The sequence below is a fragment of the Poecile atricapillus genome, chromosome W, assembly GCF_030490865.1.
Source record: "Poecile atricapillus isolate bPoeAtr1 chromosome W, bPoeAtr1.hap1, whole genome shotgun sequence".
In the NCBI taxonomy this organism is placed as follows: domain Eukaryota; kingdom Metazoa; phylum Chordata; class Aves; order Passeriformes; family Paridae; genus Poecile; species Poecile atricapillus.
This window is the reverse complement of record NC_081288.1, coordinates 14465034-14491788: the sequence shown is the minus strand read 5'-3', so window position 1 is coordinate 14491788 and position 26755 is coordinate 14465034. Positions and strand designations below refer to the sequence as shown.

The window sequence follows — 26755 nt, the reverse complement described above, 5'->3', positions numbered from 1 at the left end:
ATTATCTACTTATACTAGCAGAAGTGTCTGAAATATGAGTAGATAACAGTAAATAAGCAAGAGTTATTTGCTTTTGTTTGGTGTCTTGAAGTAAGAAATATGAGGTTTTTTGCTCTGTTATTAAAACCAGCACTTCTTGTTACACCTCCAAGGCTTACAACCATAGCTTTTGGATCTGACTGGAGATAACATTCCACAACAATTTAGAATATTTCAAAAAGGGGTGGGGAAAAAAAAAAACCCAAAAAGGATGCATTAAACTACATCTTCAAAACATGTGTATGCAGGAATGAAAAATCTGTAACTTTTCCTGGAAGTTTTTACAGAAATTAAAGAAAAAAAAATCTTGAGTGTCACAGAATCTCTGAAAACACATTCTGTACTACTTCAGCAAGGATAAAGTATTTTTTAAAAACACATGCCTTCTTATTTAATATGGTATGTTATTTTGCCTTATACTATTTGATAAGCTGTGTTTAAATTCTAAACTAAACAAATCCTATTTCCAGAGCAAGCAAAACTACCACTATGGAGACTGGATCTTCAAGAAGAGTTAAACATCACTAAGTTAAGAAGTATATTTTGTTCCTAGTGCATATAATTATTAACTATGAGGAGACAGTATACTGGGAGAGATTTATAAGAATAAATCCAGAAACCATGAACTTAAACAATCCCTTTAATATAACAAACATATCAAACTTTCAAATATAAACTGGAATCAACTAACAAATTAACTCAAAACAACTTTCTGAATACCAAAAAGGTCTTATGCAAAACAGTGCACATTTATTTGAGGTATTGTATCCATGAAAACAAAACAAAACAAACTATCTACATTTAAGAAGATTTTTTACTTAGCGAGGCAAAAGAAGTTAAGTAGTACATAAGGAGTAAACCAATGTAAACAGTGTAAAAATAAAGACTGCTAATACCAGCCAACCCAAAACTGAAATATCCCAATATATTAAAGAAAAATAAACCAGAGGCATGCAAAATATTGTTTGTTAAAATACACTCAAATCCATGTGGCTAAAGTGAATATCACAAGCTAGTGAGGTGGATTGCATTTGGAATTGCACTGCATTTAGAAATGCAACATTTATTTTCCTTAGTCTGATTGTCATTCAGTTTTCCACTGATAAAAAGCTTTCAGCCTTCTTCAACCCACTGGGAACTGAGCTTTTAACACTCCAAACATGTGCTGCAAATGAGGTTTAAGTAATTGTTTTTATGATCTAGTGTGATATAGAACCTCACTCAAATGCAACAAGCAATGGTGATCTGCTACCATCATGGGAAGAATAAACTTGGAAAACAGGTTGCTCCAGGTGGAATTCAAAGATTTTTGAGTTTCTCCTCACAAGAGCAGTGACAAACTCCATGGTAAATCCAGTAAGCCACTTAGCATTTTATTTGCAACGCAGAACATTTTGGCAACTGATTTATTAGAGGAATCTGAATAGTGACCTGCAATGCATGTGCTTTTCAGAAAAATCAAGTTTTGTTTCAGGTATGGATCAGGAACATCAACAGCACAAGACTTTTCTCATTCAAGCAACTGTAGCGATGCCATCCATCTTAGATGCACTTACAGATCTTTCTTATCTTCTGCTTTATTTAAACTTTGCTGAAAAGAGACAGATTAGAAATAATTTAAGTTTGGCAAGATCAGAAACCACTGACTCCAGACGCCATATTTTGCCCTTTTGCAGTCACACCTGATTTGTTCACCATACACCTTTCTAAGCTGTAGTCCCATCAACAATGCCCCACAAAACACCTGAGCTGCTGCTGCCAGCAGTCAAGGCTGTGCAGCCTAATTCTGCTCCCTTTGGTGTTACAGCTGAGCCGTGCAGCAAACTCACCAGAAAACACTTTCTGCTATCAACTCATTTGTCCTTGGGAGCTGCATCTACTGTGTGCTCAGTACCTTCTGTTCTTTCCACTCAGGGGTAAACAGAAGATGGTAAGGATGTGTGTTTTAGACCACAAGTCTGTTAGAAATGCAGCAGGACTACTATGGCTCATTACACAGGGAAGCACAAGGACAGGCCATGCATGGTGGTCTTGAATTGAACACAGAGATCAGTTGAGCAATCTTTGTAGAAGTACAGGGTGAGGCTGGGAACGAGTAAGTGGTTTCACAGAGTACAGGAAAAAAACATTATAACCAGGTCAAAATTGCCTTTTCTTTATTAATACAGGACTGAACAACTCTTCATGAAAAGCAGGTCACTGTAATTTTAATGATAATTTATTTTCTCCCAAGATCACTACTTGTAAATAGGCTAATTTTAATTTTTACTGCATTTTGCTCAAGACAGATGTTGGGTATGGAGCATATGAACACCTGTCAGACAACTTAAAATACAGACTCCCAGTTCTACCAGAAATACTTACTGTGTATCTTATGGGTATTATAGCCATGCACATAAGAAACTCCATCAAAGCTAAATGAACTTTTGCTTAATATGGTTTTGGTTTTTTTAAATTATTTTGTACTTCAGTTTGAGTTTTATAGTAGCCTGTTTTTAGCCTAGGCTGTTTGTTGGGTTTTTTATCCTTGTATATCAACAGTATTGCAACATTTATAATCCAGGATTAAAAAGTATGTTTTAAAAGCAAATAAAATAAAATAACTTTTATAAAGCAGTGTATATACTACCCTTGTCACACACACACACCCCTCCTATACTTTTCTTACAGAATTTCAGTTTGATCATCACATGCAAAACCATTTAAATCTTAGTTTCCAAGTAACAGTAAAACTGAAGCTAATGATAACCTGAGCTTTGCCAACCAAAGTTCAAAAAAGAAAATGCTAATTACTTTGCAAAACAAAATTCTACTATTTTGAAGAAGTTTAAGGAATGCTGGCAATTGTAATTTTATGCTACCTTAAGAGATTCTGGTAAATTCCCTTGCACAATAGATACCAACAAACAGAATTTTACTGGTACAATTTCAAAACACAGTACTTGTATGGTGATCCAGAGCCACCTACCTGAAGCTGTTCAAATTCTTTCATCAGATGATCATATTCTCTTCTAAGGCCCTCAGACTGCTTTTTAACTGTAGCCACTTCAGTTTTTGCCTTATGGAAAGCTGTAAAATACCAGAATTGGTGTTTTAATTATTACTTGTATTCCTGCAGTTTCTTAGAACCCTAGATGTGCACTAGAGCTCCACTGCAGTAGACAGTCCTTCCTCTAAAAAAAGCTTAGAATTCAAAGTACAGCATCACAGATGGAAGTTGAGGACAGAGAGCAGAAAGAGAATTGCCAATGTTCAGAAAGATCAGCACAAGGAACAGGATGGTAAGGGGTGAGACCACTAAACTCCTGAAAGAGTTAGACTAGTATGTGATGACTACAGTGTTCTGTCACATTGCAGGAGACAGTTCTAGAAAAACAAAACTCCGCGACTCCAAAATCAAAACTGTCAGACATCTTAAGAAGAGGAGGGAACTCAAACACTGGGCAAGATTTTCACACAGCAACTGAGACCATCTAAAAAACATGGTAAGGAGGAAGATGATATATAATTATAGGAGCACAGACCTCACCTTTTCACACTGCTCTGAATTTTACCATGCATGAGTTAAATGATTAGCAGCATCAGTTTATGGATGAAAAGGCAGAAATGGTGGTGGCTGGATAAACAATTCTGAACAAGTTTTTCACATGAGAAAAAATAATTATTACTCTATTCCATGTCAAATAAACTGAGAGCACATCTACACTGCAGTACCAGACAGCCTAGGACTCCACAGGGGCTATTTTACCATGCAAGATAAAACACCACAAAGTGCCATAAAGCCATTAGTCCTAAGCTGTTACATAAGGTCATTTAGACATTTTCATATTCCTCTGCTATAGGTATCTCAGGAATCATTATATTTCTCTGATGCAGCACCACAGGCATAGTCTAAATCTTTATCTATTCATGTGAAAACAAAGAAATGTTGTTGATGATCTAGTAGAGGCTGCCTCACATGGCCACTTAAACTCAACCAACCAAATCTGGTGGTACAAATAAAAAAAGAACATTTGCAAATTTCCTTGTTCCAAAAGTGAATCTATCCTTTGACTGTGAACTCCCTGAGAGAGACTCTTCTTTCCTAGAGACCTCCATTGGACTCAAGAATTGCAGCACTTCTAAAAACTTCTAAAAGCCTATGCTGAAAAGATGGAGAGCTAGATGTGGTTTTTGTTAAGCACTGAGTTACAAACAGTCTGGTATGAACCAGATTTCTCTTTGGATGCTAGTTCCTGAAACATCAGGAAATGAGATTTGACCACTCTCTTACATGCAAGAAGAACTCCCTCACCCAGAATTTCCGCTACTTTTAAATAATTAATTTGAATATATACATAAAAAAAAAAAAAATTCTCATTTCAGAACTCTACAAGTGGCTTTTCTGTGACAGGACTTTTACCTATCCTGAAATTCAGATTCACACGAGTCAATAACACTTCTGTCTATTGATTCCAACATGATTAAGAAGCCATAGTTTCTCTTTAAATCCTTTCTTTCATTTCCATATTCTTACACAGTTTTCCTCCATCCTTTAAGTCATTCTTGACAGTATTAATACAGATTTTTTGAAGGTTTTGGTATTTGGAATAACTTTGATTTTCACACACGTGACAAGTCAAATCCCACTGCATTTACTCTTTCTCTAATCTCGGTACTGTTTAAAATATTCAACAGTAAAATCTGGATATCAATAAAATAAACTTGTCACAATTTGATAAGCTTCTGAATTTTAAGTTGTAGACAAAAAAAACCCAACATATGCTACTTCACTTCTTCAATAATCTGCTAATTAGAAAGATAAATCTTGCTTTTATTTGAACATTTCTGTACATAGTAAAAATTAATATCTCACTTCTGAAAAAGCTGTAACTCCTTGTAATTGATCTAATACTATTTAGTTATTTATAAGTAGCAACGCAGTACTTTAGTTGAAACTAAAAACTATTTTATCTTTAGAACACGAACAAAATATCTAAAAGTATCTACAAATCAAGAAAGCAAACAAGCTACTGCATTGTTTTAATGTTTTGACCAAAACAGATGTATGACAGAAATACCTCACCTAACCCTAGAAGAAGAAAAACCAAAGAACAGATTGTCCTTTCCACCTGTGTTGGCTATGGACAAAAACCCCAAAACATCAACAAACCACCAAATCCAGACTCATTCCTGTTGGGGCCACAAAATTAAAAGGAGCATCATGTCTTTGACAACATGAATTCCCCAGTGCACCAATTTCCCTGGATGGCTTGTGAAGCACCAGAGTGTCCACACACCAGTGCCCAGCTCCTCTGCAGTCGCACGAGCACCGCAGTGCAGCCGCGTTCATCAGGTACACTGTTTGTCAGATGGATCCCATCATATGAACACGGATCCAGCAGGAAACAGGAGATCCTTTGTGTGCACAGTACACTCAGTTATTATTTCTGGTTTCCATCTGGCCTGTTACTTTGCCTCACAGAAGCACAACAGCTGGACTGGCAGCAAGCAAGTCCCCAGAGCTGACACCTCCCACCAAGTCAATGCATGAGCAGGGAGGAGGTGAGGATGCTGCTTCTACATGAATGCACCCATTGAGGGGAATAATCAGTAAATTCCAAACACGGAATCCAGCCTCTCCAATACTGTGAGAGGTAGGCTATCCTTTTCCATTCTTCTCCTTACAAGAACAATCAACAAACTATTCCTAGGCCATTGTTTCAATGGAAGACATTTGGAAAACTACATCCCTTTATACTTATGTGTGACTGAAGGTCCATAAACTAATGTAACATGTATGGTCTGAGAAAAGTAGAGAAATATCTTTTCACCACATTCTCTGAGTCCTATTCCAGGAGAGACAGTTTACTTCAGATTGCTCTGAATTCTAAGGATGAGGAATAAACTGCTCTGAGGAGCTACATTACCACAGCAGTTGTAGCATTTCTATTATCTTCTCATTTCAACAATGATGGAGAACCTAACACTAAAACAAAAACCAAACAGCAACAAAACAACTAATAATTCTTTGGGCATTTCCTTGCACAACTACTAGTCCTGGTCTGACTAAATCACTTGACTTACAGCGCTTGCTACTAAGGAAACGATCTGGAACTTACATTAGCATTGGGCACAATACAAGCCTACAACCCAAATGATTTGGACTAGTTGACAAGTAAAAAAGAGCCCTCTTTTAAAAGAGTTTTCAAGTTAAAAAAGAACTATTCACATTTAAGAATTTAGGCACTGACGGCACAAGAGATTTGCCAACAAATACGCTGTAAGGCTGGGAACACAACTCCAGTCAAGTAACTCCATACTAATCCTGAATTCTCTTCTCAAGATATAATGGTCAGAATTTAAAATGAGACAGCAGGGCCAAAAAATTTACAGATTTGCTTCAAGTACCTTTAGCCACCTCAAATGATATTTTGTTACAAAAGGGATGTTACAGCATCATGGGATAGCATAAACAACCTTGTGTAATAAACCCATGCTTGCTGTATGCAGCCATCTCTTCCAATCAACAAATGTGAGTATCAACTCTTGCTGCACGTGACACTGCAATGGCTCCCACCCTTGGTTATCATCTCACAGTTTTGTACAAAGTACAGTTAAGTAAGACAGACCTTGTTTCTCAACTTCCCTCTGCCTTTGTCTAAGTAACTAAAGACTGTGGCCAGTTCTTTAAACTTGTTTGTTTTTAAAAATTGGAGTGCATCAGTTAAGCTCAGTGAATTTTTTTTATCTGGCACTAGCCTACCCAGCAACACCAAGGCCAAACTGAACTCCCCCTTGCAGAAGTTTTATGAAATGTATTCCCAGTGTCTGTATTTTTTAGCACATTTCAAACATGTAGTAATCTTCACAATTGAGAGCTGTACATGCATACCTTCTAGAATAGCCAACTGTTAAGAAGTTATTTCAAAACCAGCCCTCCACATGAATTGTTGCTCTCTTCCTGTCTCCTACAACACTATGCAACCGTGAAACAAAGAACACTTGCACAAAAAAAACCTCTTTAAAGGATGCATGGACGTTCCATTAGAATTTCCTCCTGCCCTACCATATGCCTATGACAACAATATATAGGCAAGGTATTTTCAGAAAAAGTTGAACTGAAGTTCAAGAGGACCTAAATGACTTTGATGAGCCAGTACATATTTCATGAAGCTCTGTTCCCACCCCAGCACAAGGACCACTGTAAGGATAAGGACAAAAGGCTTTATGAAACCTTTCTCTCAGGTCTAACCTCATGCCCAGTTGCATTTGTTTTGCTGTGGTTTTTTGAATAGTTTTCCAAGCCATCAAAATGAAACAGTATCATGGCATGTCTTCTTTCCCCAGAAAATTCATATTGGTCCTAGGCCAGTAGCCATATTGAGAACCTTTAATTATATGAATCAATATTTTATTAGAAGTATGTCTAATATGTAGCAGGAGAAACATTCTCACATCTGTACTGGGTACCGCTGCAATATGTACATTTATTTCTAGTTATCAAGGAGACATTTCCATAATATAAAAGTTTATCAATAAAATACCATCTCAGAAGGTTTCTAACCAGTCATGTTATTACATGTCTGAGTATGCTAGAAATGGATTTAGGCTCTCAAAGTGTTTGCCCCACTGCTGGGTGCCTATAAAGCCCTGACAACAATATGTGGGTCTGCAATAAAGTAGTGAGGAACTAGCCTTCTTTGCTTCATTTCCAAAATAAATCAAGTTTATTAGAAAGTGTAGTAGAAAAGTCAAGCCTGAAAAGAAAGCAAATTTGTTCAAAAACCTTAAGATTTATTTCCAACCTTTCCTCAGATTTTACTAATTTCACTAATCTGTCTTGTATTTTGATTCTTCCTCCCCACCTGTTCAAAGCACGGGAAAAAGTCTTCTTAACTTAGGATTTCACTGTTAAGCGAGAAAAAGGAAAAAGTAGTGTATATTTTCTGTAAAAGATAGATGAGTCTCCTGAAAGTGTGCAATAATCTGTCTACACTATCATTTTAGTCAGAATTTCAGAAAGAGAAGACATACAGTATTTCCTCTGCCAGTTGTAAATACTGATTCAAAACATTACAGGAAATTTGCATGGCCTTTGAAGTTACAGCACTAACTGATACTGAACTATTTTCTTAAATGTGATGCAGGTGTACAATTAGGACTCCTCCTGGCTGTCACTATACTGACTTAACCCACCTTTCAACTCATGGCCTACCCTAAAAAATATATTACCATGCATCAGCAGCTTAATAAGTGCCCCAGACCAAAGCAATGGATACTTGAAACTGCTTTTGAAAACCAAAAAAAAGTTTCCTTTCAAGCAGCAAAAAACCACCTAAACACAAACCCCCAACCAACCAAGAACAAAATCCAAATTTATCATTCTTACTAATACTATAGCTGAAAAACAAACAATAAGAAAACCTCAAAAATCAAATCCAGTAACGTTTTTATTTTTATACTAGTTTTGTATTGTTTCATTAGGTGACACTCTTCACCTCTCCCCCTGCAATTTCATGGAGTGGACTTTAACGGCACAAAGAAAAAATTACTTCAGTCATGTAAGCTCAGTAGCAAAACAAACTTTCCAATCTCAGCTTTCATTCTGTGTAATGCATTGCTCACACTTAGTGAACGTGACAGTCAACATTCACCTACCCAGTTTACAGGAATTTCAAAAGAAAACAGTAAATTTCATTCATGTTCTCTAACACTCTATAGAAAGCTGTGTCTACAGATGTGGTTGTTCTTATCAAGTACTTTAAGCTTTCTGGCTATCCATTTTCTCAAAATAACATATAAGAAAACTTACAAAAGGTAAGATGGACATATCTCAACACCACCTAGCTGCCCATGGTAATTCCCATACCACCCATGGGGCTTTTGGCAATGAGGGGGGTAGCATCAGGAGAAGGGCTGCAAATATTTTCCAATTCACTCCTTAGAAAGACCCTCTCTCCCACTTTTGCCCTAACAAAAGATTCAAGCATGCCTTAATTTATACATCTCTTGGATGGACAACATCCCATAGGGAGAATGAAGCTGAAGCAGCATGAGGTAAATGTATTTATTCCTTAGCTTTCTCTAGCATTCCTGGCTGAAAAGCTTACATTATATTAGTGTTACATACCACCAGTTAGTTTAAATAAAACATAAGCATTTAAATTTTTCATTGATCCTGTCACTTCAAAGGCACTTTTCCCCCATTTCTTCAAGAAAACAGCAGGAGAGGGAAAACCCATCATCAAACATGCCTGAGAATGTGAACTAACAAGACTCTATTTAAAGACTCTTGTTGCTTCAAGCCCAGCTGAAAACAGCTGGTTTAACATTTTTTATTTGAATTGCCAGTGGACAGTGAAAAGGATTCGTGAAATATTTCTGAAAAAATTCTTCTTACAACATTGTAGCAATGCCAGGCAATATGTAAGTAAGTCTATGTTTTGATGATATGCTATCTCATACTAAGAAAATTTGTATTTTTGTTACAGTCTGAACGTCTGATTAATGTTTACAAAATCACAGGCAGTGTTATCTTGAAAACACTGATTTCAGATGAGCAGGTATTCACAGGCATCACACACCTTGAGATCCCAGTAAGACAGAATCAAACAGGTAAAATCTGCTTCTATCTCAGTCTGGGCTGCCTGTAAAGCAGTTTTGACTACCTAAACCTTAAACACGGAAGCTGCTAACAAATGTATTATGTTACAAATTGCAAGGTATGTTTCCTTGTAAACAAAAAAAAAAATTAAAGAAGCTAACATCTTAACACCTTAGCTGCAGAACATATATAAATTTAGAACACTAATCAATGACTTTTCTGCTGTCTGACAGAAACCCTATGGTAGTAAAAATCCTCAACCACAATATTTCCCCATTTTATACAGGGAGAGTGGCTATTATGTATGACATGGAAGATCAAACTGATGCTTTTAAGCAACCTGCAAATGATCCTGTTCATGTCGTAGATGAAGACAAGTCAACACCACTTAAATATATCAGTCCAACTTGTTGAACTAAGGTGCTCCAATTACACCTTATATATTTTCATAATGAACACATTTACTAAAATATTGGGATGCCAATGGCATGTTTTGTCAGTTCCTAGTCAAAGATAAAGAAAATCCATGCCGAGTGCTCTGGAAACATGGTTCATGGTTCATCAAAACTAGGTTCATGCTATACCTAGTCTTTGACATTCAGTGTTGAAATCATCTTTTTCTTATTGCAAAGAAGTCCTATCTAATACTCACCACTTGATGTCTTCTGTAGCTCTGCTTTCAAATGTTCAACTTCCTCCTTCAACTTTTCCTCAGTTGCATCTGTTGACTCTTTCTTTTTACCATCTCCTTTTCCACTCAAGGCCTATTAAAAACCACAGTTGCTACAATTAATTTTATTTTCATTAGTCTAATATTAATGCAAAATATCCAGGGAATATCAGCCCTGATCTTGCAAAGCATTAGGTTTTCCCAAATGGCAGATAGTCATTGTAGAAAAAAATCCCCCCAAATTAAAAAAAAAAGGAAATAAACAAGCCCAGTGTTTTAGGTAACGGCATATTTGTAATAGAATGGTGCTGTCTCCTGTGTAAGAGTACTTTGTATGTCTATCAAGTGTACAACTTCCATTTAGGTTTTAAAATGGATTTTTCAGAAGATACACATTGGGACTGTCAGTGACAGAACACTCCCATGTTTACATGCAACTGGTTCTAATTCTTTTCTTGTAGGTTTGCAGCTACTTCAGAATACTGCAGCTACTTCAATCTTCAGAATAGTTCCAAAATCCAGAATCAATTTCCAGTGAAATTCAAGACAAAAACTAGGAAAGGATCCAGAAAGGGCTGTGTAAACACTTGACACAAGCAATACATTCCCTGTACTCCAAAAATGTTGGCACTACTATTCTAATGCACCCTTTTAAGGTGCAATATTAGGTCCCATAACAAGATCCTTTTCTCATAAAGCTTCTACTATCTAACCACACATCATCTCTGTAATAGCAAAAAAGTTGTAAATGCTGAACAGGAAAAAGAAAAGTAAAACAAGTGAGACAAACAGCTGTTATGTGAACTAGCAGTATCGCAGTTTACCAGGAACAAGTAGGAGCAAAGGGGAAAGATTATTTTAGGAAGAAGAAAAATAACTGTTTATAAAGACTGGTAAACAATCCAAGAAAAAGAGCTGAAAAAAGATTTCCAGAAGCTATTTAACCAAAGAGCTGAAATGACATTTAACTACTGGTAACAAAACCATAGCCAATTGTCCTCTCTGCTGTGTGCTCACCTCTTTCTATTAGTATGCAAACAGCTATTTCTCTACACTTTAATCTTAAGTCCTGTGCTCCACAGAACCTCTGAACAGGTGACAGTGCAGACCCTGCACACCAGAGTAAACTCACAGTATTTATACTCGCAGCCAATGCCTTATGTACAATTGCTCTCGCTTTTCTCCAACAGTGTAATGAAGCGCACTTGTAAATAAACACAACTGCAGGGGCCAAGCCAGAGAAGCCTAAACCATAGGATGTCTATAAAGTATTCCGACCCTGAACACTTCCCATGTCTATCACAATGGAGATCCAGCCACAGCATGCTGTTTGTACCTGTAGCTACCTGTATTTTTGCAAACCATGCAATCAAATGCACAAATAGAACCAGATAGGACTACAGTTTCCAATTTCTGGCTATCATTTACAAGCGGCTAAGAGAATGTGTTGCTAAGAGAATGTGAAAGCAGAACAAAAAAGAGGACTTTTGGCAAAATCCCAACAGGACAGAGAAGAAAAAAAACCATACCCCTAGGCAGTAAAAAGACAAATTCCATGGCTGAGGGAATAGTTTGTATCATTTTGACAAAATACCAAATCCCAAAATTCTGGAATCATTTTATACTTGGGAAACACCTAACATAGACTTGTGCTCCTTACAACACCTCTTAAACAATTGGATTTTTTGTATCCCTTCTAGTACTTTTTGTCCAGAGTCTTCGTATGAAGATTTATTACAAAAAAATGACAGTGCCAGTAACCATAGACACTGCTTTAGACAAACTGGAAGGAAACCTGTACACACCCACTGGGAATTTAGTTTTGACAATGTGCTGGACTCTAAAAGCCTTCCTATGTCTAGATGTCTGAACTCAGCTCAGGGTTCAGTCTCTTCAAACAGAAGTCTAAACAGTTTCAAGGAAAGATTTCATACATTATTTTGATTATCTTTGATACCTTTCCTTCCTGAATACTTATGTATTGTAGCACAGCCTAATCATTCTTTGCATAAAAATAACATCTCTTCAGTCTGTTGGTGTTTTTTTTAATTAAGAAATTTTTGGTAGTAACATCATTAATGCTACAACAGTGTCCTACTAAGAAAGGGAAGTATTCTGAAATTGGCCGACCTACCATAAAAAGATAGAAGAATACAAAATACATGAAATACAAAAGATTAATTTTACAAGTTGGAAAATACATTCAGAACTGGAGAAAATCCTATTAAGAAGAAAAAGTCAGCATGAAAACAGTTATATAGTAGGCTTTTTCATCCTGGACTAGGACTGAGCCTGGACTCAAGGCTACAGCCTTGACCTAAACAGGCAACTGTTTGCAATAAAAGGAATAAAATTAGTGTCTCCCTCTACTTTGTTATGACTAAATTCAGAGAGATATATTAAGAATCTATTACTACTTTGATGAAATTTGTACTGGAAAGACAGAACTTCATTTATTTGGTTTACTACAATTTCCTTTGTTAATAAGATGCTACTATAATTTGTTTTCAGTATTCTTAATTACATATTGTAAAAATATTTTTCTTCCTTTTTCAACCAGAAGGAATAAAATGAATAAGCATTCTGTTGCAAACCATCCTCAGAGTAGGTTGTACTAACTACTTGCTGTATAAGAAAGTTACTGAAGAAACTCAAAGATACCTCTTGCAGCCTTTCGTTCTCGGCCATGTATTTTTTGGCTGCTTCAGTAGCATCATTTACTTGTGTTTCCAGAGCTGCATGAGATGCCATCTCTTTTGCCAACTGAGTAAGAAGGGTAACAGTACGTCTCAATACACTGGTGAAGAAAAACAGTGAACAGAACTGTAACTTACAGCACAAATAATACAAAAACCCAAACCACAAGTGAAAACCAAAACAACAAAAATCAAACCAAACAAAAAAATCTCACAAACCAAAACAAGGTTTTCTCGGCAGTAGATGTAAAAATAAAACCAGAAGAGGGCTGTTTAAGCACCTTAAGGGAAACATCCAGGCTGATTGATGACAAGTAATAGTAACAAGAGACTGAAAATATTTTCATCCATTGACATTCTGATTTTTACTTGATACAGAACCTCCCTCCTCCTAAATACCCACAGGCATTAATCAGGTCTCTGACCAGCCAGGGTCTCTTTGAAGGCTGCTTAATTACTGTTACGTGACCCAGTATTTTTAACAGGATTGATCTCCAAACACAAGAGCTAAACAAGAAGTTTTGGTAATGAGTGGAAAAAAAAAAATCACACAGCTTTATAAACAGCCTTGCAAGAATAGAATTAGCGTTGTGAGCACAATAATCTTTAAAATACTGTCAATACAGCTACATCTGAACACATATGGATGTCAACACTGATACAGCACCTCAGTTCTGAGCTTTGCAAATATCTCCCTTGATTATTTGCATCACTATTTTCATTACTCATCCTGAAGTCTTTCAAATGTTGCTGAATTGAGGCAACACAACACTGAACTAAATTAATGTCTATAATGTAACTATGCAGCTGGTCTTCAAAGAAATTTAAAAATCCAAATAATTTGCTTTTGCATAAAAGTCCCCATGTCACTGCTTTTCCACAGGTTAGCAAATTTACTATTGCTTATTAACTTACAGATGCAGGACTCATTAAAACACCGTAACTAAAAGAGAATCACAGAATCACATAGGTTGAAAGAGGCTTCCATCTCATGAAAAGCAGGACAGGTTGAGCAGATTCCTTAGAGGCTTGTCCAGTTGAGCTTCTACCATCTTCAGTGATGGAAGATTACATCATCCTTCAGGGTGCTTGTTCCAGTGTTTAACTGCTCTTGACAGCAGCAGTACTTTTCTACCACAAGTCAGAACATCTCAGGTTCCTTTTACCTCTTGTCATTCCTTTTTGCATCCACTGAGATGAACTGGATCCATCCTTTTTACTACTAGACAGACACAGAAACCAATAGGATTTTCCCTTCAAAGTCTCTTCTGGCAGAAAGCAAAGTTCCTTCATTATCTCCTCATAGGTCACATATTTCAGCCTCCAACTTTCTCTGTACCCCACTGCAGTACTCCAGTATTTTGGGGATTAAAACTGGACTTAAGTCCTGCAGCTGCAACACCACACATGTGAGACAGAGAGAAATAACCACTTTCCTTGACCTGCTAACTACATCCTTGCTATCACAGCTCAGTACACAACTGGCTCTCTACCAGGATCCCCAGCTTTTTCCTGCAAAACTGCTTCCTACCCACCCACACAGCCAGTCCCCAGCCTGGATGCTGTATATGATAATCCAATAAAATGTCAGACTTTGCATTTGTCTTTGTTGAGCTTCATAAGATTCCTGTCAACACATTTCTTCAACCTTTCTGGCTCCCTCTGAAAAGCAGCACAGTTCTCCAAGATGTCAACCACTTTGACTTGGCACCTTGAGCAGCTTCCTGAGAGCACAGTCAATCCTATCACCCATGTTGTTAATAAAGACATTAAACAATACTGAGCCCAGTACCGATTCCTGAGGAGCACCAGCTGAAATTCACAAAGTTATTATCCTTTGAGCCCAAAGGTCCAGGGAACTTCCCACCTGCTTTTTAATCCATTTCTTGAGCCTATGTCCCTCCACAGTCAGGCTATTAGGATACTAAAAGACACTACATCAAAGGCTTTGCAAAAGGGATATTCTGCTCTTTATCCACACAGCCATTCATGTCACTGCTGAAGGCAACAAGGATGTTCAGGCATCATCTTCCCTAAGTAAATCTGTGATGACTGCTCCAAGTCATCATGTCCTTCATGTCCCTGAAAACGTCTTTGAGTAAGACTTGCTTAATAACCTTTCCAGGGAGACCAGTCTCTAGTTTCTTACATCCTGTTTTTTGTCCTTCTTGAAGACTGGTGCAATGCTTGTCTTTCTGTGGTCACCAGGATTGTCCTCAGAATCATCTTTCAAACTAAGCCTTGCAATGGCATTGGCCAACTCTCTCTGCTGTCCTAGGATGCCACAGACTTTTATATGCTCAACTGGCATATGCACTCCTTAGCTGCATCTTCCACTACTGGGGGTGATGTTACATACCCTGATGACTCTCCTAGAAGGCACCAGTGAGCAGTGGACTCATGTTTTCTTGAGATTTTCTTTAGTTTTCAGCCCTTCTTATCCCTCTCTCATTCAGCATGGGCTAACAGAGGACCAGGTCAGACTAGCAGATGGGTGGGTGTCTTTGTCCTACCCAGGGGACAGTTTCCAGGGTCTATGACCATCCTCTTTTCTGCACAGTTTTCAGATGAAGGGCTCAACTGGCCCAAATACCCCCACTGACAGGTAATTTTCCTCACCTGTAGAGCATTACCCAATGCTCTGCAATCACTGAGCCCCACAACTGCTGCTGTCTTGCCAGAAGTGACAAGCTCCAAGCCTCCTCCACTTTATGAATCTCCATATACCACTCTTGTGGAATTCTTCTATTGGTTGATGTGCTAAAATGAACCAAAACTGTCACAAAGGATGAACTAGGGGCATCCAATTACCCATTCATGATAAATGGGGTCTCACGCTGGTTGGGTGATGGTATAGCAGTACAGGATAACACAACCCAAGGAACACTTTCCCCTCACTTCTCTAACAGACATTATGTCTGTTTAATGCATAAGCAAAATAGCTCTACTAAGTCCTTTGATCTAGTGACTACTGGAGAAGTGCTTATTTCTCCTAAATCTTGGTGAAAGGCCAGCAGCTCAAAAAATCCTCAAGCAAAACTCTTCAAGAGCAGAGCTTTTATACAAAATAATCTACTGGGGTCATTTGACAAGTTTTCTTCCTTGGAAGTTGAATCTAAGTAGGGTCCTGAGAGCCCAGCTTCCAATTCTTGTGTAGGAAGCAATCCAGCTATTCCTCTCGGAGCAGAGATTAAAAACATGTTTGTGCATATTTACTTAACCTTTCTGTAGGAAGACAAAGAACTTGATGCATTCCTATCACAAATGAGCAAGACTACAACCATATTATTTTTTCCAAAGCTTTTCTGCTCAGGCTTTGTATTCATTTTTCCTTGACACTTCATTGTGGTCAATCGTCTGCTAAAATGGCCACATATCACTGTAAGGGGGAGAAGTTTGTCATAAGTCTGTGATTTTCTTGTTCTGTGTTCCTCTTGAGTATTGAGCCAATGTCAAGCAGCTCACTGAAGGAACTCCTAAGAGGACCAACACTCCTAGTCCAGCCATCATAAAAATGTACAAATAGGAAGTCATCAGACCAACGTGTCTGTTTCTGTTTGTTCACATCATCCATGTCCAGTGACTTCATGTGCTCTTGGCTCAACTGATAATATCTGCAGGTTGTTGTGGCTACTGATTCACAGGTAGTCTTGGTTGCTACAGGCAGGCAGTACAGAACTTCACCCTGTTTTAGTAGCTGTACTTAAACATGCTGAAAAACATACAAGACTTAAGATCATAGTATCATAGCAGGCAAGCTGACACAAAGTGCTTGATCTGAAATACAACTGAAACTTTCCTTGAAAGCTGGAATATTATCCTACAGTTCTTTACTTCAAGCTTGAGATTGAAGTGGCTCAGGTCAGACTCAAGCTTTGCTTCTCAATATAGCAGGGTGCAATGACACCAGCTTGCCAGATAATATTATTTAGGAGTTACTTTAGCTTTTGAGGGCTTTTTTATTCCTGTTTTCCATGTGCAAAACAAAGAGTGTAAGTTTAAGGAAGTGAGTATTCCCCAAAGAAACTTCTGCAAAATACGTTCTTTCTAGAGCATTCAAAATGTTTCTTTCCATGTGTTGCTCACATAGCCTTCCCATCTTCAAACAGTTGTAAGGCATTATTTTCCCTGTTCTTACTTGCCTTGTTGCCAACCTGGTCACAATTAATTCTTTAACCTCCTGAAACTGTCATTCTGATCTTTACAATTACTTTTTGCAGTAGTTCTTGTAATAAACATACTATGTAAATATTAGAAAAGTGTTATACTTACAGCCAAAGAAATAAGGAAAAACCTGAGAGATACAGGTTTCTTTGCGACCGAAAGAGTTTCATCTGAATATGATCAAAGGCACTGCTGTTGACATTTGCAGCCTTTTCATTCACATGAACAGATGAGTATTTCCTGACTTCTCTAATAGCATCTGCAAACAAAAACAGTCTGTTCTTATTCACATCTGTGAGTGTACATGTATGCTAAACCACACCTTAGTACTAGAAATATGTACTTCGACTTTCTGCTCAGCAAACAGTAATAGGACAAATAGTGACATCACTTATGTTATCCATGCATTTTAAAGATCGGTCTTGATAAATCGTGAAGTGCTCTAGCACATTTCCAGAAATATTGACAAACCATTGCCCAAAATATGCTTGAACAGGTATTTCAAACACTTGTACCTAGCCACCAGACCAAAGCAACTTGCTCTATGGATGCTACCCAAGACCCTATGGTGTCAAAATGTCACTGCTGACAACTGAGCTAAAATTCCCCAGTGGACAAACAGTGAGAAAAGAGAAAAAGCAGCAAAAAGAAGTAGTATGTGCTCAAGTATTTGCTTCACACAGAGTTTTCTTAAGATACACACGTGTTTTAGTAATGACAGAAAGGTCTACTTTATGCTTCAATCATAGAGGGAGGAAATTGTTTATTTAACATCCATCAACATAGGAAGATTGTAGCAATGCAGCAGCAGTAACATCAGTAGTGACTACTAACTGCAACAAGAGCATAAAAGGAGTGGTGGACAAAAGCTACAACTCAGCTTTCTTTCATCTGCCTTTCATACATCTTTCGGCTTCCTTCCATCACATACCCCTGATAGTCCTGCAAAAGGGCCAGTGCACTGCAAACACCTTCCAAAGGACAAAATAATTAATTAGGACTTACATCCACCTAAACCTAACCCAGTTAAGAGTTCATATTACAATCTTTAAATGTAAGATCATCAGACATTCTTACAACCAATACAGCACCTTAGATCTCCTCCTGCATATCAACAAAATACATATTTCTTGTAGTTTTCTGTATTCTATATGTATTCTGTGTATATTCTGTATTTCTCTATTCTGTATTCTGGAGTTCTTGCAGAATATATTGGCCAGATGTTATCAAATTGCTGCTGCATTTGTCTAAGTAGGCAAAATCAACCGCAAACAAAAGTACGTGTGAATATCATCACTTGTGACTGTCTCTCTCATCTGTCTAAGTTATTTAGGTGGTAAAAAAACCTTGAAGTGAAGCTTTAAACAATGCATGTCCCTGTGCTATAGGAAGAGTCTAGGCCTGCAATAACCTATCACTTCATTCTATGGGGCAGGTATCTCATCACTGTTTTCCTTTAGCCCAATTCTACCTTTCCACAAAATTAATGACCGGCACCAACTCAAAAGCAAACTTTGGTCAAAGTTTTCAACAGATTCCAACAGAGTAAGTTAAATACATTAGTTCTCAGTCTTAGGCCATTTACTGAAGGCCTAATTTTAAGAATAATAAACATAATCTTAAAAAAATAACAGAATAGTCTATTTGCATTTCTGGTACTTTAAATATTAAGAATATAGTACTGTTGCCTAGTCTGACATTGTTATATATGTATGTGCATCTGTATGTTTCCCTCAGCAGAAAAAACATGCATTTTTTCTTTCTATTTCAAGTAGCCTGGAATTAAGTAGCATGTGTATTCTAAAGCACTGGAAACACTTATCCATGGAGAACTACTTAATTAATATCTCTGAAACACAGGAGAACTACTTTCATCACTGAAATATAGGAGATGCTTCGTACACAGCAGTCAGGACAGACATTAAATAAAATCAGTCAGGCATACGGTAACCATTAAAGCTTTACTCTTACTTCATAGACCTTATGATCTACAGATGTAGCCAGCACCTGTTTTGTATCTGTGCTGAGCAAAAGTATTCAAACAGCCCAGTGCTTTGATATATTCTGGTCTCCTATTTCAACAGCAACCAAAAGAAAGAGTGCCATCTGCTGCATGAGGTGCAGCTCAGCCAAACTGTGGTGTCAGATTCATTTATCTGTCTGAGAAAGGAAAACCAAGCAGCAGCCTAGATTAAGCTCCATTTTTCCTTCTCATTCACTCAGCATATTACAATTGCATTTGGATTCCCAATGTGGATGCAGCAGCCCTCTCCTCTTCCATTCCACTATGTAACTTCTCAATAAATTAGCTGACTTACACCAGGCTTGAATCCCTTCCATTAGTTTACTGATATAAACTAAATGTACCATGTTTCTTTTACCCATTTGTTAAGAAATTAACACTTACCAAGAAACAAGACGATCAACAGAACTATTATTGTAAGGAACATCTTGTTCCAAAATACTGCCATTTTGCTCCATAGAGGAAACATAAAAATCTTCTGCCATCTGTAAAACAGAGTTGTGTTATTCAGAAATAATTAAGCACTAACAGAAGAGCATTACAACCCCACAGAAGAGAGCTCTGTTATTGATAAGAGACTTGTATAACGTCTCTCAACAGCTCCTTTAATCACAATATAATTTAGGTATACATTAACTTTTCCAGTAATCTAACTTCTCTTTTTTTGTTGTTAATACAGGGGAAACAGTTGTTTTTGCAAGTTCTTTAACTTGCAAATTTTTTTGCACGATAGCAGGTACTCTGCAGATATGTTTTATTTTAGCTTATACTTTGGCTAGCACTATGTTATATCCAGTCCTGACTATAACAAGGGATAGGGTAAAGACTGTAAAACCCGTTCCATTATTTTTATTTTTATCCACTAATACCTCTTGTAGGCAATAAAATTAAAAACATCCAGAAATTCTCTACCATCCTCCTTCAGAAGGCTTATCTTCTACAAAGATGAGTCTGCATAACTCTGAAGTACAAGGATTGTTATTACATTTTAACTTGTAATGACAACAAAAAGGACAAGTCTTGTGTTCATACTTCGTTAAGGGTTAAAACCTCTTTCCCAAGCATACATTTTTTGGCTACAGAAAATTCTTCCTCACCTTCTGGTGAGGCCAATGGTGGTGTAGACAATTTTTTTTAATTTTTTTTTTAACAGTTAGTTGTCTAATTGATGTTGCTGCATGAAGGGCTGTGGCAAAAGTCACACTTGCTGGACAAAGAACATCCAGTGTGTGCCCAAATGAATTGAAACAAGTGATTACAGAGCATCTACCGCAGGTTAGAACCAGGGCTTTGCTGAAGATTAGAATCAGTACTACTGCACAAATGAAATAATACCTAATCATGCCACAGGGATGTAACACAGACATACAACTCACCATCTGATTATATGAGGTAAAATTTCCTACTTTTATTAAGACTATTTACGCTTCCCAGAGATTGTTAAAATTTGCTCTTTGACAGCAGTTTCCAAACAATTATGAATTTAATTCAAATGAGACCGTAGCATCATCTCCTATAGTTTTTTCCAGTTCTCCACCAGAAATAATTAAAATGTTTTAGCACTGTGCATACGAAAACCTCATTTAAGTCTTCTAGTATAATCTGAATTCTTTACAGCAAGACAGCCACAGTCTGTATCAAACAAAAAGCTTACTTCAAGCTACAACTCACACAAAGCCAATTCACCAACTCTTTAAACACACAATTTTCAAGCTCCATACTGACCTCCACTTAAGAAGTGATTCTTTGAGGTATGACCTCAGATAAACTACACCGCCAAGTTATAATCAGGTTAAAAATACGGATCTCTTTACAGGAAAATCTTCCTGTGTTTTATTTTCACATTTATTTTTCCTCAGCAAGTACTGACATTCACATTTACTAAAACTTCACTTCCTTTTGGTGACAAAAGTCATCTAAATATAAAACTTCCAAACTACAATACTAGCCACAATTTTAAATGTACTACACCTGGTAGAACAGATCACTTTGTGTATTTGCATTTTTATACTGTCAATTTACTTTTTCCCCAGGAACTTGAAAACTCGTTAGCAAATTTGAAAAAAAAATATTAAAAAAATGTGCACACACAAGAGAGACAATGAATCCATTTGAAGACTGACAACTTAGTAAATTGAAACTTCCAAGAACAGCAGTTTCCCACCTGTCAGTAACCATGCATGCCTTACTGCTGACAGAACCAGCTCCCAGGCCACCAAGATGCATCAGGCAGAGCTGCTGCTCTCTGGTACTGACATAGCAGCTAAATCCGATTTTTAACCCCACGAGATTCCTGCTAGTTTTGTTAAGAAGGTAATTGTATATATCACATAAGGGATAAAGTTATTTCACTTGTTTGGAAACCACTGTTCAGAGGAATAGCTGAAAGCGCCAAACAAAGGACACAAATCTATCCTTACCATGTAATTAAAAGCACTAAGCTTAAAGTTTGAATGACTTTTGGTAAAGCTGCACGTTATGAATTTGCTTTTCAGCCACAAACACTGGACTCTGTTTGAATCATAAGTGAAATATATTTCAATACTCCCAAGGTATTATGCTTGTGACATCAGCCTGCAGAAATTCTTGCAACTAGTTTCCTCACATAAGCCATTAATAATCTGATGATTATGGATCCCATAATACTCCTCTTACACAGCTGCACTTTTGCTTAGAGAGCAATAAGAAATACAACAACTCAATAGTCTATGTTGAAATGCTGAACTCCTCATAAGCCAACTTGTAAAAAAACAGAAGTTGAATTAGATTTTAGAACAGTTTCAATTTCTCAAGCTGAGGAAACATGCCTAATCATTGGTACCACTTGAGGAGACAGTCATTTTCAAGACTCCTCCGCAGGCTTAAGTAGTAAAATCTAGACTTTCCATAACAACGCTTGTTCCTTAAGAGGACAGTAAAAGCTGTAGTAAAAGCTACATCACTCTAAATATATCTAAAGATGCAGGAAACAAACACGCAACAGTTTTTATGGAGCATTGCTGAGACAGAGACATTTAAAAAAACCCAAAACAACAGCTTTAAACTTTCATTCTGCTTGTTGTTTTGGGGGGTTGTGAGGTTTTTGTGTGCTCTTTTTTTAAGACTTCCTGATATTCTAAAAAAAATCATAAGTCTGCTTCTCTTGCCTCCTGCAGAGAATATTTGGTAATATTATTTCCTGTAGGGAAATAATATTACTAAATTTGAAGAGCTACTTACAGAAAACAAGAAAATGCTCTAAGTCAGGCCTCAGTAAGGGTAATAAATTAATTTTGTTTCTTTCCCTGTGTGCATTTATTTTAGAAGAATCGATTATTTTCTTAATTGCTGTGTTGTGTTCCAGAAGTAGTAGTATTTTCTTAATCTATATATGAGTTTTTATGGAGTTTTACAGAGGCCTTTATTCCAGTAGTCCTGAACCTTCTGTTTCAAACTCAACTCCAGATTTTTTAAACAAGTGATCACAAATTTCTTGCAGCCCTTACAGTTTGTTGCTTGCTTTGAATATCTGACGTCTTATCTGTTCTGCACCCACAATGCCTAGTGTACACCAAAACATAAAGTTGCACCTCACAAATATGTCAAACAAATGCTGAAAAAACCGCACTCTACTCTCATTTATTACTGCCAGGTGTCTTCCTCTATGCTGCCTACTCCACAACTCTGGGAGAAGCCGCCCCACCTGCTGAAGCAAAGCAGGGGGCTCCTCTGGACACCCCGACCGCTGCTCTCGGATGAATCAGCACTGCCTAGAAAACATAAAGCTCCTTAAAGAGGCTTGCGATTCTTGCAGCTCCTGATACTCAAGTCCCGAACAGCATTCCTTAGGCTTTGTTCACAACTAGTTTAGGATGCAGCAAAGCTCCGAGTTTATGAAAACAGAAGCGTAAAATAAGCCCAAACTGGTGAGAAGAGCGAGCTGCGTTGCTCATCACACCTAAGTTCTCCTACCTCAGCGGAGAAATGAACGGCAGGCAGAGCACGAGAATTATTGCGATTTCGCCGTACAGGAAGGCAGCCACTGCCGTCCATTGGAAAGTCATCGTCCCGGCGGCCTGCGGAGGAACGGGCGGCTCAGGCGGGCGGCTCTGACTTCCCCTCCCGAACGACACCCGGGACAGGGAGGTGGGGACCGCGCCGGCCCGGCGGGCAGAGCCCCCGGCCGAGGCCCCGCGGGTTCCTCCCGCCGCCTCTCGCCCCCCAGCGCTGCCGGCGCCCCCCGCGCGGCTGCGGAGCCCCGGGGCCACCTCATCCTCCCTCCCTCCCACCCGCCCGGCCTTCGAACCTCGTCAGCGCCGGCACCCGGCGGAGCTGATGGCGGACAAGGGGCGGGAGCGGGGCCTTACCGGCCGGGGCTGCGAAAGAGCGGGCCGGTCTCTCTCGCCGGCACAGGGCGGGCCGGGCGGGGAAACGGGGTGTCTGTGCGAACAGGGTGCTGCCTCCGCCCTGCCCGGGGGTGTGGGCCGGGATGGGGCTGAGTGACACGGCGGGGGCGGTGCGGAGCTGGCGGCGGCCCGGTCGGGGAAAGGTGCGGGCGGGGGAGGGAGGCAGAGTCCGGGCCCGCCCGGCCCCGCCGCAGAGGCCGCGCTCGGCTCGGCCCGGCCTGGCCCGGCCGCCGGGGCACCCGTGCGGTGCCGCCTGCGGAGCTGGGACGAGAAGCACGGCGGGCGCGGAGTTACCAAGGGGCCCCACCTGTGTTGGGAAACGCGTGGACCTACGCGATGAGAAGGGTTCAAATGAGCATTATCTTATCCCTATCTAGCGAATGGTTGTAAGCATTTTGCTGCGGAATCCTGCTGTGATCATCCTACCGCTCCATGACTCGAGCTTAATCGACTGGAGACTTCAACTCTGCTCTCCAGGATTATCATGAGTTTCTAAAGTTCAGTTGAAATACTGCATGTGTCCATCCCTTTCCTCCTCCATGTGCTACACTACATTAATGTATTAAGACCCAGTAAATCGTTTTCTCAAGGAAAACAAGTCCAGGATTCATAAAGACAGTACAAATAACACTCGAACAACAGTCTCACTGTCAAACAGGCTTGTTTGGGCGTCAGTATTCCTTCAGAAAACCCTGTTCTACTGTCCTGTGCAATGCTTTTTATCAGCATACCAAGGCTCCAAGCACATTATTTCCATGCAACTCTCCTTCTTTGCTCCTGCATAAGAAGGACATCCTCTGATCACTTTTTCCTTTTGATTCTAACAGATGCTGAGGTGCTGTCAGTGGAAGAAGTCTACCTGGGCATTGTGAGAAATCAGGTTGTGATTTGTGTCAATCGAATAGCACCCATCTATGTATGTGTGTCTGGGCAATGCACACAGAGACCATGGGATTATTATAAAGAAGTTTTAAGAATCAGCTAAAGTAAGGCATGGAAGTAAGGTATAACAAAGCAACTATATAACAGTAAACTTCTAGCTAACAGTTTGTTTTAACAACAAAATTGTAATTATCTACAAGTAATTAATATAAGCTTTAAACTACCTTGTAGTATAAGTTTCAAACTATTCTTTGTACAAGCTATAAATTGGTTTTTTTTTGAGTATAGAAGAATTTCTAAACACTTAAAAAGGGGAAGTAAGACTAACATGAGCTGAGAGGCATTTTTAAACATGCTTATTTTAAGTTTTGTAATAACTGAGAAAGAGGCCCTATGACGACATTTTTTTACACATGCTGGCTGTAAGTTGTGGAATGACTGAAAGAGGGCTTGCAAAATGTATGTTAGCAGAATATAAATATACTTTCTTAGACAAACTGTATAACCAAAATAATGCTAGTGGAAAAAAGATATTTTAGAAGAATAGGAGGCTGAAGAGACATCAGAAGACCATCTCAGACCACCTCAACAACAGAGCTTCAAAAACCACAACTGCTGATTATGAAGAAAAGCAAGTAGAAAGTAATTGAAAGTTTGAGGAAGTGAAGTGCCTAGAATGGTATAAGAAGACTACCACGTGAACCCTGAATTTGTGCGTTGCTTAGGGCAGTTACCCTCACACAGTGCTGTAAAATTTGCTCACCTTTTATCGATCAAATTAGTAAATTTGCTATATTGCTTCACGTATTGGCAAGTCTAGCTTTTCATTTATAAGAGCATCACCAGCACTCTTTGACACAACTACTTGCTTTGGGGAATTCTTTCCTAACTAAGTTCCATCAACATGAGACAGATAAAATGCTGTGAATAGTAGTTCTTTGTTACTCTAATCCATCGGAACTGACATGGAGTGGGAAGTTCTTGTATAAGCAGTTTTGAGCAGAGCTGTTTGCAGCTGCTCACAATCTGAAATTGTTTACTTAAAATTTCCCAGGGCTGCAGCCTGGGGATGGAGCCAGTGTGTCAACATTTTCCTAGTTACTGCCAAGCAATGTCTGGATGAAAGGTTACATCCCAAGTAATTGTTTATGCACAACAAATACTGGAGAGAGATATAAGGAGTCATTTCAATCCAATCTTCGCAGTAGGAATAGCCCCAGTTTTAAGTAGCATCTAAACACATTTTCATAAACAAATTTAATCAGCACTATAGACAAAACACAACCTCTTAGAATGTTCTGGTTATTACATTTTAACTATTAGCCTACAGCCACTATACTTCACTGAAGCTGTTAAAATGTGAATAAAGACTTTCCTTTAATTACAGAGAAGTTTCCATTTCTGATTGCATACTCACCTCTTTCTAGCACTGTAAGCTGCTCTGCCACTAGCATAGCCTCATACTGATAGGACTATGTTCACTTGTCCCCAGTGCCAGAGACTTGAGTAGTGTTTTCACTTTAGGAGCTTCATGAGATCTCAGAAAGACTCACTGAGTGTGTCTGCACTTCCTCTGCAGCTGATGCATGTTACCCACCAACCAAAAATGAGATCTGAAAAGATGTCTCCTGCAAACAGCTGTGAGACCTCTCTTCTCCTGTTGAGTGCACTCTGCTGCTCCTGGAAGGAATTCTAACTGAAGCTGTAGGAGTCGGGGTTGTTGATCTAAGGCTGTCTTTCTTACACTGAACTGCCATATATATATATATATATATTTATTTATAATAGCTGGCTGCTTTAGGGGAAAAAATTCACAAACCTTCAAACATTACAGTTAAAAGGAATACTTTCCTCTTCCATTAGAGAGGTGACAAAATATTCAGAAGCAGAAATAGGAAATGCCTATATTTGATGATGAGGAGTGAAATCAACTAATAACTCTTCTGAAACAAAAGGGAATTTTAAACTTATTCTGTTTTGGTTTCTGTGACAGCCTTATCACACACTGCTTTTGCCCAACCATCAACCCAAGAGACCAAAGAAATTTAACAACAGGCAGTAAATAGGATTGTATAGTTTGTGCTGGGGTTGTTGCAGCAGGATAAATGTTGCAAAAACATAGAGATATAATGAGAATATAGTATTGTTGTACGGGGGTTTAATATAAAGAACAGGATCTGTTACAGGAGGCAAAGAACATAAAATAGGAAACAGTGCTTTGTATCTTATGTTACTTGCTTTGTACTTATGTTACATTTAAAAACTAGAAAATAGAAAGACTGACCGCCTGGTGATGTTAAAAGTAACAGA

At 38.5% G+C, this 26755-nt stretch overlaps 1 protein-coding gene and 1 long non-coding RNA gene across 4 annotated transcripts; one reads left to right on the top strand and one right to left on the bottom strand.

Annotated features, from left to right (window-relative positions):
• Window positions 1-661: 661 nt before the first annotated feature.
• On the bottom strand, window positions 662-23759 carry BCAP29 (B cell receptor associated protein 29). 3 transcript variants are annotated; one of them, XM_058864024.1, is made up of 8 exons: window positions 23525-23759; window positions 23130-23233; window positions 19563-19663; window positions 17264-17414; window positions 12957-13092; window positions 10278-10389; window positions 3008-3108; window positions 662-1630 (listed from the first exon to the last, which is right to left on the bottom strand). In XM_058864024.1, the coding sequence occupies exons 2-8, from the start codon at window positions 23219-23221 to the stop codon at window positions 1592-1594; spliced, it is 732 nt and encodes a 243-aa protein (XP_058720007.1). In that variant the 5' UTR covers window positions 23222-23233; window positions 23525-23759; the 3' UTR covers window positions 662-1591. The 3 variants fall into 3 exon arrangements, with proteins under 3 accessions (XP_058720007.1, XP_058720005.1, XP_058720006.1); XM_058864022.1 differs by having other exon boundaries at window positions 23464-23608; XM_058864023.1 differs by lacking the exon at window positions 23525-23759 and having other exon boundaries at window positions 23130-23402.
• LOC131592483 (uncharacterized) lies at window positions 23593-25397 on the top strand. The gene is made up of 3 exons (XR_009280627.1): window positions 23593-23673; window positions 23941-24060; window positions 24391-25397. It is a non-coding gene; the product is annotated as an uncharacterized LOC131592483 (long non-coding RNA).
• The last annotated feature ends 1358 nt before the right edge of the window (window positions 25398-26755 follow it).